Source organism: Notolepis coatsorum (genome assembly GCF_963971535.1).
Source record: "Notolepis coatsorum genome assembly, chromosome: 4".
NCBI classification, from domain to species: Eukaryota; Metazoa; Chordata; class Actinopteri; order Aulopiformes; family Paralepididae; genus Notolepis; species Notolepis coatsorum.
The window spans coordinates 97,381,519-97,394,003 of NC_140168.1; the positions used below are offsets into that span (position 1 = coordinate 97,381,519).

At 42.6% G+C, this 12,485-nt stretch overlaps 1 protein-coding gene across 1 annotated transcript in view; it reads right to left on the reverse strand.

Annotated features, from left to right (window-relative positions):
* pdcd6ip (programmed cell death 6 interacting protein) overlaps positions 1–12,485 on the reverse strand; it is a 112,094-nt gene that overhangs the window by 36,820 nt on the left and 62,789 nt on the right. The window contains 3 exon segments of the mRNA XM_084312588.1: positions 9,369–9,492; positions 11,943–12,159; positions 12,161–12,166. Of these exon segments, the coding sequence (XP_084168714.1) occupies positions 9,369–9,492; positions 11,943–12,159; positions 12,161–12,166 (347 nt within the window).

A 12,485-nucleotide genomic window follows, 5' to 3' on the forward strand; every position in this document is an offset into this window, starting at 1 on the left:
ACTCTGGAGGACAGTGACATCACTATCAGTAACACACCCTGGAGGACAGTGACATCACCATCAGTAACACACCCTGGAGGACAGTGACATCACTATCAGTAACACACTCTGGAGGACAGTGACATCACTATCAGTAACACACCCTGGAGGACAGTGACATCACCATCAGTAACACACCCTGGAGGACAGTGACATCACTATCAGTAACACACTCTGGAGGACAGTAACATCATTATCAGTAACACACCCTGGAGGACAGTGACATCACCATCAGTAACACACCCTGGAGGACAGTGACGTCACTATCAGTAACACACCCTGGAGGACAGTGACATCACTATCAGTAACACACTCTGGAGGACAGTGACATCACTATCAGTAACACACCCTGGAGGACAGTGACATCACCATCAGTAACACACCCTGGAGGACAGTGACATCACTATCAGTAACACACCCTGGAGGACAGTGACATCACTATCAGTAACAAACCCTGGAGGACAGTGACATCACTATCAGTAACACACCCTGGAGGACAGTGACATCACTATCAGTAACACACCCTGGAGGACAGTGACATCACTATCAGTAACACACCCTGGAGGACAGTGACATCACTATCAGTAACACACCCTGGAGGACAGTGACATCACTATCAGTAACACACCCTGGAGGACAGTGACATCACTATCAGTAACACACCCTGGAGGACAGTGACATCACTATCAGTAACACACCCTGGAGGACAGTGACATCACTATCAGTAACACACCCTGGAGGACGTAAGCCAAATCTCCTATTTGACCTAATAAATTGTAACAACCAACTAGGGGTGGACGGCAATGTTCCCCCCAAGGTGCGCCCGTGCGTGCGCGCGCACGCACGCACATGGCAAGACGCTCCCGCGCACATCTGAGATCTGTCGCGCACAGAAGCGTTTGTGTAAAATATGCATGTAGTTAAATTGACTGGCACGTTGCACCGAATACTACGGTAACCTGTTGCGTGTGACGTCACCAAGAGAAGCCTCGCTTTCAGTGCTTTGTGGGCGTCGCTACTGCGCGCTCACACAGACACACACAACAGATGAGGAAGTGGACAGATCCAACCAGCATCGCTGGCTCCTCCAATGCCAACGCGAAAATGTACATTACAGATTAACTCCAGAGAAAATTCCCAAGTTATCGTCCCGGTCGAGACTAATTGGAAGCGGAGTGCAACGCGTGCAAAGCTTGACCATATGTTTCTGTGTCTAATAAAAGTGGTGGCGATCTCAAAGCTCACATGGACACAGAAAAACATTACAAACAAAGCAGTGCAAGGCGAGAGTTTGATGGCAAAGTTGACCGAATTGATTGAAGTATGCAGCTATACAGAGAGAGAAAGAAAATAATTGAAAACTATTTTGATGCCTCAAAATGATGTTTTGGTTTGATAAGATGCTTGTTATGATACAATCTTTTTTTTTTTTTTTTTTTTTTTGCACAAATCTTACAAATATTCAAAGATATCTTTCAACAGCATAATATGCAAATTCCAAGATTTGTTTTTCTTTTCTTTTTCGTATAGACATATAAAACATACAAAAGACTTATACAGACATACCAAAAACAGACATGGAAATTATAAAAACGACTTACAAAAAAAAACATTACTATATGTGCATATATAACCAAGATGCATATACGTTAATGCATATACATACATAATACAATATAAAGTATAGGTACCATCAGGTCAGATCCCATTTTTCACCTTCATCATTGATAATACTGAAACCCCACCTTAATCATTCGTCCCCAGACCGTTCAGTCAGGTGTAGAAAACTGTCCCATACCTCAGCGAAGATATCCTCTCTTCCTGCGACTCTATATGTCACCCTTTCATATGATGCTGTCCGGAACATTAGTTCCATCCATTCTTTAAAAGTAATATCAACAGGTGATTTCCAATGTCGTAATGCAATTCTACATCCTGATATCATGGCCATTCTATACCACATTTCCCGGTATTTAGGCAGTTTAATCCCTTTCGGTACTATACCCAAAACACATGCCATTGGGGCGTTATTTATCTTCGCATTCAGAACCTTACCTTACATTCAGAATATCACAATTTGATCCCACATTTTCCGGACCTTCTCACATTCGTATAGCATGTGTAGTAAAGTGCCTGTCTCCTTCTCACATCTCCAGCAGATGTCACTGTCCCTTAATTTCAGTCTGGCCAGTTTACTAGGCGTCCAATAGCTTCTGTTCAACACTTTGTAAAAAATAAGTTGTGATTGCGCCTCCCGAGAGAATTTACCCCATTTGGACACCAGCTTCTCCCACATTTCCTTAGTAATATCCTCACGTACATCGTTCTCCCAGCTCAGCATCAGACCGGCCAACTTGGGTGCATTGTATTCTCTTATAACATCATAGAATCTTGACGCACGCCTTTCCTACGCCATCCTTTATAAAATATTTCTTGAATTGCAGTAATCGGGCCACACTTTGGCCCTCCCATTGATGACGATATACAATGTCTAATCTGTAGGAATTTATAGAAGTTTTTATTATCTATACCAAAATCCTCTTTAATATCCTCAAAAGGTAAAACCCCATCTTCCCCGGCTATATCACCTAGTACATGTATCCCCCTTTTAATCCAGTCGTCCCATATGACTGATTTCTTACCAATCTTTAGTTTTTTATTATACCATATAGAGGCTCTTGTAGTCAGATATGGGCTATCACCAGTCAGCCTGTGCGACTGATTCCAAGTTTCCCTGGCAAACGCCATTAGAGGGTTCTTAAGAGGTATAGGTCTGTCTGATTGTGTCAGGAAGGATTCCAGAGACGAGGGATACACCATTTCCTCCTCTATCTTGACCCAAGTAGGGCTGACCTTCGAAGCTTTTTTTGGCAATCGAAGCTTCGGGGCCGAGCTTCGATTTTAATTCGAAGCTTCGAGAGAAAAAAAAAAAAAAAATTATCTTATGTTGTGGGACTTGTACAGCACTTTCGTAAACTTTGTTGTTTTTAAATGTGCTCTATAAATAAAGTGGGTTGGATTAATTAATTAAGTAGCCCCTTTCGTGACTGACGCATTCCAACAAGGTTTCACTCGGCTGTGTGATTTAATTCAAGGTGGATCGCTGTTGTCGTTTGAACAACTTCAGATTTCATGGGAACTACCAATCCCCCAAATCAAGAATGTTTAAGATGAATGAAGTAAGATTTTGATTATTTGAAATATGGCCTGTGTAGACTAAACTATGCACAGAATTATGTCAGTCTACAAGGTCCGGATTCTACATGGTCCGGCAATGTAGACCTTGTAGACTCCACTACAGACCAATTATCAGTGAATGTTCATGCATTTTTAAGAAGGGCAACTTCCACAAAAAAACAAAGAACTCACAAAAACATCTCAGTAGCACCTTATCTAAATGTTATATTTCATATATGGAGATTCATATTTATTTATGTATTGCATGCATTTCTACATTTTATTTCCTATTTTGTTTATTCATCCCAGTATCTTTCTTTCTTATGTGTGGAATTCTACAAGGCGCACGCACACACACACACACACACACACACACACACACTTTTACAATTTGGTCATTTAGCTGACGCTTTTATCCAAAGCGACTTACAAGTTCTGTACGACAAGACAGCAAGAAGGGTACAACTCTATCAGCTGAGTAACAATGTTCATCAAAGTGTTGCGTGTTACAGTGTAGGTTAGTTTATTAGGACAAGTGCATGACAGTAAGGTTAGTCACGGTTAAGATTTTTATTTTTATTTTTTTATCATTTCAGATAATGGTTGAAGAAGTGTCTTTAGTCGACGGCGAAAAATTGGACGGGATTCAGCTGTCCTAACTGGGATGGGTAGTTCACACACACACACACACACACACACACACACACATCGAAGTAAAAAAAAAAAAAAATTGAAAAAAAAAATTTGAAAAAAAAATATATTATTATTATTTTTTTAGAACTTCGATTTTTTTTTTAATGTTCGAAGCTTGTGCCATCGAATCGAACGTTCGAAGCTTCGAAGCATTTAAGACAGCCCAAGCAGGTGCCTCCTCAGTCGAGTGATTCAATTTGGAGAGCTGGGAGCGCGAGAACGCATAGTGATACCAGTCTAGCTTAGGCAGGGATAAGGCGCCTTTTTCCTTTGCTGCATACATTTTGGCCCGACCAAATAGTGGCCTTTTGCCCCCCCACAAATATACATTAATGACTTTGTCATACTGTTTGAGTAACTGAGTCGGGAGAGTCAGCGGCAGCATATATAGGATATAATTTAATTTGGGAGCCAATATCATTTTTACTAAGTTTATCTTCCCAAGGAGGGACATATTCATCTTGGCCCAATTCTGGGTCAGAGCACTAACGTGTTCGATTATAGGGGCAATATTGGCTTGTACTATCTCTTTCAGACCTCTGATCAACTTTATTCCTAGGTATATCAACCCTGACGGCATCCACCTGTACTGCCATCCCCTCCTAATAGCAGGGGGACAGCACTTAGAGAGAGGCATTGCTTCTGATTTGCTCCAGTTGATTGTGTATCCAGAAATTTCGGAGAAGGACTCGATAACAGTTCCAATTGCTGGACACCAATAAGATATCATCCGCATATAAAAATGGTTTATGTTCCACCTGTCCCGCTACTACCCCTTTGATGTCTTGATTAGTCCTTAGTGCGATAGCAAGTGGTTCAAGGAAAAGCGCGAACATTTGGGGAGAAAGCGGAGAGCCTTGCCTCGTCCCCCGTCCTAGATTAAAGGGCGAGGATACGATCCCGTTAGTCAAGACAGAGGCCATCGGATTTGTGTACAACAGCTTTACCCATCCAGTAAACGATGGTCCAAATCCGAAGCGCTCTAGCGTGTGAAATAAGAATGCAAATTCCACCTTATCAAAGGCCTTTTCTGCGTCCAATGAGAAGGCCACTGTAGGCTCTACATCATTCCTAACCTTCCACATTATGTGTAGGAGTCTGCGAATATTATCAGCTGAGTTTCTCCCCTTCACAAAACCCACTTGGTCTGAGTGTACCAAACTTGGTAGTACATCTTCTATTCTATTCGCTAGTATTTTTGCCAATACTTTTTCTTCCAAATTGCTCAGTGATATAGGCCTATAGTTCCCACAGTATTGAGGGTCTTTGCCCTTTTCTGTAGTAACGTAATAGTGGCCAATCTCAGGCTAGTGGGCAAGCTCCCTTTTAACAGTGAATCTTGATATACTTTCAATAGTCTTGGAGAGATTATATCACTGAATTGTTTGTAGAAATCGGGAGTAAACCCATCGTCTCCTGGTGCTTTACCTAATTTAAGGCTGTTGATTGCCGCATGCATTTCCTCTATCGAGACCTCCCCCTCCATTGACTTTACTTGTTGTTTCGATAACGACGGTAATTCAATCTTGTTGAAGAACGCGTCCATTTTTACCTGATCCACCGCCGCCTGTGGGGTATATAAATCCTGGTAAAAGCACCTGAAAACATTATTAATTTCCTTTTTGTCCGTAATAATTTTGTCATTCTTATTACGAATTGAGGATATAATACTTTGATTTTGCATTTGTTTAACCCGATTTGCTAGTATTTTACCCGCTCTCTCCCCTTGTTCATAATATCTTTGGTTGGTCCTAAATAAAGCATATTCAGCCTTTTTTTGGTATATGTTGTTCAATTCATATTTGGATTTGTTCAAATTTCTACATGTTTCTGGGTCTGGTCTCTGACTGTGCTGTTTCGAGAGTGCTTTAATTTCCTCGTCCAATGCTGTCATTTTTTGTTTCTCTGCCCTTTTTAGTATTGCACTGTATTGTATGAGTCGTCCTCTCATGTATGCTTTACATGTGTCCCACATTATGCCACTATCATCTATTGACCCTTCATTTAGTTCCCAGAATTCCTTAAATATAGTTCTAATGTACGCACATGACACTTCATCATTCAACATTGGGTTATTGAATCGCCATCTCCGAGACCGTTGCCCCTCCTCTATGGATGTGATTACCAAATCAACCGGAGCATGATCAGATATTACAATGTTCCCTATCCTACTATCTGCTATTTGTTCTACCAGTGCGCTAGAGATCAGGAAATAGTCAATTCTAGAGTATGAGGCATGTGGGTGAGAGTAAAACGTGTAGTCTCTTTCCTGTGGGTTCAGAACCCTCCAGATATCCACTAGACCCAATTCCTCTACCAGTACACCGACCGCAAGTCTCCCTGCGTTGTCAGTGGTCCTGGGTTGAGATGACTTGTCCAGCAAGGTGTTTCCAACCAGGTTGAAGTCCCCCCCTATGATTACGTTGCTATTCCCTATCTTCCTAATCACCTCACATACTTCATGAAAAAAGTCTGAGGACGACACGTTGGGCGCATATATATTAGCTAATGTAGTTCTCTGTCCCTCCAAATCAGCATCCAATATAACCCATCTCCCCTCATCATGTGAGAAACTGTTGTGCACCTTAATGTCTAGGTTTTTTCTCACTAATATTGCCACCCCCCTCTTCCTAGAAGAGAACGTCCAGCAAGGTGTTTCCAACCAGGTTGAAGTCCCCCCCTATGATTACGTTGCTATTCCCTATCTTCCTAATCACCTCACATACTTCATGAAAAAAGTCTGAGGACGACACGTTGGGCGCATATATATTAGCTAATGTAGTTCTCTGTCCCTCCAAATCAGCATCCAATATAACCCATCTCCCCTCATCATGTGAGAAACTGTTGTGCACCTTAATGTCTAGGTTTTTTCTCACTAATATTGCCACCCCCCTCTTCCTAGAAGAGAACGTACTATAGAATATTTGTCCCACCCAATCCCTCTTAAGCTTGGCCGACTCTTCCTCATTCAGGTGTGATTCTTGAATTAGTGCAATATCAGTCTTTTTTTGTTTCAAGAACGTCAGTACTTTTCTTCTCTTAATGGGATGATGACATCCGTCTATATTCCACGATACTATTTTAATCAGCCCCATATCCCTTGTAATGTATCTCCCCTGTGCACTCCTGCATGTAGTGCTTCTATGTCTGGGGCGCTATATCCCATATTTCCATATCTAGGACCTGAGACTGTGATGATATACATACAACAGCATAGTATATGATGAAATAAAAAGGAACACATAAAAACATAAATACATTTCCCCCCCCCACATTTACCCAAGCTACGTTCGATATGACCCCAGATAGAACAATTGTACCGAAGGTGAGATCGATACTCACCCGTGCACTTTGGTCCCCCTCGTCTAACAGAGGAGTGAATTTGGCACAAGGCAGGTTGCCCAAAACTGTGCCCCTACTATTTTGTATACCCTAATGTAACGTATGGCTCACACTGTAGTCTATATACAGTGTGATCAATTCAACTGAACTTGTCAAAATGGTGATGTTTTTTCTCTTCCAACAATTAACATTTGTATATCCCCTAGATACATATTGGTACATTGTAACTTCTATGTCATATCCATATTGGACTGTGGTTCATTTCGTCATCCCTTTTTTATCTATCCAGGATATATATATTTTTTTTATACAAATTGGCACTTTGCGATGTTTGTTACTCTATGACGATGCCCCTGCGACTTATCTGTATTCATGTGCTTCTTGATCGTTATCTTAATTGACCGCCTCCGACTGTCCCCGTCTGAATCCCTGGAGTTTCTCCCGGTACCCGTGCTATTCATTGCCCTGCTGTGCGGGGCCTTCATTCTCAGTCACCTGTATGCCGCCTCACGGTCCCCGTTTTCTTCCCACTGTCTGCCAGGTAGACAGCCGCAGTATCTCCTCTCGATCTGGGTCGGCAGTAGGGTTCACCATGGTGATCTTGAAGCCACGTCTTGCCATATCCGCCGTCGCCTCCGCCGCGTTCTGGTACAGGCGGGTGCCATCTTCGTAAAAATACCCTCATTTTCGCAGTATACGGTGTCTGGAACTTGAGATTCCTCTCCTTCATCACTCTCTTGGCCTCGGCATATTCTCCTCGTTTCTTCAGTATTTCAGTGGGGAAATCATGATCGACAAAGAAACGTTCATTGTCACATAAGACGTTTTTCTTCTGCCACGTCCGGCGTATTATCTCTTCCTTCATTTTGTAGCTCCCAAACTTAACCACGATTGACCGTGGTTTCAGCTGCGGGCTGGTAGGCCTTGGGGCTAATGCCCGGTGTGTGCTCGTTCGATATGAAGGTCCATGTCACGAGGCAGGCCGAGTGCGTCCTTAAACAGGCCGTCTAGAAATCCATGCATGTCCTTTCCCTCTTTATCCTCTGGGATACCATATACTCGTAGGTTCTCCCTCCTCGCTCTGCCCTCCTGGTCGAGCAGTTTAGCCTCCGTGTCGGCCTGTCTTTGTATTAGCTTCTTGATCAAAACCGTCGCCGCATCAAGCACATCTTCATTTTCTCCGATTCTCCCCTCCGCCTCACCAAATTTTGAAAAGGATACTCTTTGCAAATAAGTCATTGGGAGGTGGAGAGTCATCACGCAAACCCACGATAATGTTGCCGTCTCTCTGCCAAATTTCTCAGTTCTTCGCTTGATATAATTAATACAAATGTCCAACATAACGGAATTCGTTAGCTCATAAAAATGTGATTATAACAGACTGCTGTTTATTAATGTCGGGCGACTGCCCACAGACACCCATTTGATTTAAAGTCAGCAGCAGCACAGAGTCTCGGGACTTATTTTATTTGGAATATAATGATATAATGAAAAGTAGCCTAGTTTTAAGTTAAAATATTATAAATCTACATGCCTTGAGGATGTCATTATTTATATAGGCAAAAAAAATAACTCTAACGGAAACACTGATACCGTGATATATACCGTTACCGTCTATGCTTCAAATTATACCGCGATATAAATTTTAGACCATACCGTCCACCCCTACAACCAACTATGGACCAAGAGAGTTACTTCCTCCGGCGTCCACCACACTAACTCCTTCATCACTGAAACACCATCCAGTGGAATAATAACACAACCAAGCTTTTCAAATACTGAGCAGGATACACCAGTAACATACAGCATTGTACATAAAGACAGACACACACACACAGAGACACAGGCACAGAGACACACACAGAGACACAGACACACACACAGGCACAGACACACACAGACACAGAGACACACAGGCACAGAGACACACACAGACAGACACACACAGACACACAGAGGTACAGACACACAGACACAGAGACACACAGACACAGAGACACACAGACACACAGAGGCACAGACAGACAGACACACACAGACAGACACACAGAGGCAGACACACAGAGACACAGACACAGAGACACACACACAGACAGACACACACACACACAGCGTACCCGTTACAGAGGTTGGTGGCCTCTCTCATGGTTCCCACCAGCCTGGTAACGGTCTCCACCTTCCTCTGGCCGAACACACTCATGGACCGCTGCACGGCCATGGGCACCATCTTCTCAAACAGGTCTGGTGGAGAACGGACCAAACACAAAATGCTAAAACGTGGAGTATGTGTTGAGCCCAACGCGGGGCTGAGAGTGTGCAGAACAGACATCTATCGCTCTGTGTTGCAACATGGCTGCCTTGCAGAGACGCCCTCGTCTCCTGCTATAGTTGGAATTCATCAGAATTCAGGGCTTCTTCATGCAGTACAGTACCACCTTCACTGACCAACACCAACACTGGTACGGGTCATCAAGACTGTTCAGGTGTGCAAATGCTGATCCATTATATAATACTGATATGTCTTTAACACTTTGATTGCCCAACCCGAGTTTTCTCGGGTTTACCCCCCGCGAGTTGAATGCCCATCACGAGAATATTCGTTTTTTCTTGTTTTGTTTTTTTATTAGCGATCTGAATTCATATTTCATCAACCGAGTCTACCGTTGGTAAATCAGCCACTCCAGGCGCTCAGATGTGAAAAAAGCGCCCCCTATCGTCTCCCAGATGGTAATTCACCATTTTGGATTGGACTCAATGAAAAGGCATGAGAAGAAGAAAAAACGGACTCCACATTTTACTTCTCACGCATGTGACCGGAGTCGATCAGCTTCATTCTGGACCCTCAGAGCAGCGGGGATTATGTGTTTTACAGTATACACGGTGGATCAATAAAAGGATCGATTTTCGGAATGGTGATCAGGAATTGGAATAACCCATTTGGATACCATCCGATCTCAGGTAAGGAATCTATTTTACCAGTATTAGGATAATCAGACCCGTTTTCACGGAGATATAAGCTTTCCCCCTATAATGTGATATGGCTGTTTGACTGTAAAAGCGATCAGGAACTGAGAGAATCGATTTTCAGCGCGCGGCACCAGCGTGCACACGTACACATATACTATCGATAATCTAGCGTTTATTTGAAAAAGATTCATAAATAGGCTGAAAAATGACAACGTTCTAGAATATTCCAGTACAGGGCGATTATCATGGAATCTCTTCTTTTTTTCCGTGAAAACGAGGGCTTTTCAAAATTATATAAAACGGAAATGAACCGATAAAAAAACAATCCGCTTCGACAATGTTGACTGGAAATGGGTCATTGATAATGCGACGGGCAGATTAGACACATAGCCATAATGTAAAACATAGAGTAGGCGATATTAACGTTAACATTGAAGTGGTGCTGGGCATTCAATGGGGTAAAAAGGAAAACACGGCCGGCTCTGAAAGTGTTAAGAATACTGATATGTGTACATGTCTAGTGGTGGGAGAAAATATCAATACAGTATAGTATCGCGATACTTTGCGTGGCGATACTGTATCGATATATATATTAAGGCCGAAAGTGGAAATGCGGAGCGTTTATCGCGTGATATAACAATTGCTGCCGTTAATCTATTTCTCAAAGTTGGGTCTGGGAGCCATACATTAGTATGATGTATTGTCCTTAAATACTTGCCGTAGTTCCCAGCGTGACGTTGTGCTACCCGGAAGTGATTGCACAGTCTGTACCTGAGCTGTAGTCGGAATAATGTGTCAAACTAAAGTAGTGGTCCGGTAATCAGTGTTATACAGGTGAGGTTAAGAAGTCCTCAGGATATAGGGCGGCTAAGTGGCGCAGTGGGTAAGGCGATCGCCACTAACGCAGGAGATGCTGGGTTCGAGCATGTAGAAATAAGGGCACAGAAAATTACGATAAATCTGGTTTTAAAAGAAACACTGGAAATTACAAAAAGAAGAGACATGTTCATGCTGTTGAACAAGGAGATAGAACAGCTAGTGACTCCTCAGATGAAGAGGAGAGGATAAATCTCCTCCTCTGGTCATTATTTGGGTAGAACACACATTTTTAATGCCTTCGGCAGACTTTTTTTTTAATAGCCATTTTAATCTAGATAACTCCAGGATTGCAGATAGATTAATCTAGATTAAAAAAAAATATCTATGCCCACCTCTAATATATATAAATATTTTTTTTTGTATAAGGAAGTCGCATTGTTCATTTCAATACCTGTAATAGTACAGTAGTCCACACACACACATGTGTGCATTCAGTTAAATTGGATTATGACTGTAATACAAACAGTTCAGTTTGTCAGGTACATGCAACACAGATTACAGTGTTGACATCTGTCTGCTTGAGAAAATACCATTTGCTGCAATAAAAATGATTGAAGTGAGATGAACAGACTGAAAACTTTCTTTTATTAGACAAAACATGTTGACAAAGTTTTACTTTGCAGTTGAAAAAAGGTAATAAATCGCGATATATCGCAATATTAATATCGTAATACTCAGCATATCTCAATATATTTTGAATCGCAATACTATCGTATCGTGACTTAAGTATCGTGATAATATCGTATCGCGGGGCCTCTGGTGATTCCCACCCCTATACATGTCATTAAGAATACTGATATGTACATGTCTTTAAGAATTGGCGTTGGCTAATATTTATGCCTCACCACTGAACTTGTGGCTGAGCGGAGGGCTGATGGCGGTGGCCTTGACCAGCGCTGCCTTGCCAATGTGCTCCAGGTCCTTGACCTCTGGCACGCGGTCGTGGTAGATGAAGTCGTTGTCCTTCTTGGCGGCCGTCAGCGCCCGGTTGATCTTGTCACTCAGGTCCTTGACACTGACGTACTCGTCGTACCGGGAGGCCACGGTCTTCACCAGCTCGGCCCGCATGCTAGAGAGAGAGAGAGAGAGAGAGAGAGAGAGAGAGAGAGAGAGAGAGAGAGAGAGAGAGAGAGAGAGAGAGAGAGAGACACAGCAAGACAGAGTGAAAAAGAGAGATAAAAGAGTGAAAAAGAGAGAATGAAAAAAGGAGACAGAGAGAGATAGACATACACAGAGAGATGGCGAGAGAGACAGAGAGGGGGAGAGAGACATAGAAAGAGAGAGATAGACATACAGAGACAGATATAGAGACACACAGAGACGTACACAGAGAGAGAGAGAGAGAGAGAGAGAGAGAGAGAGAGAGAGAGAGAGAGAGAGAGAGAGAG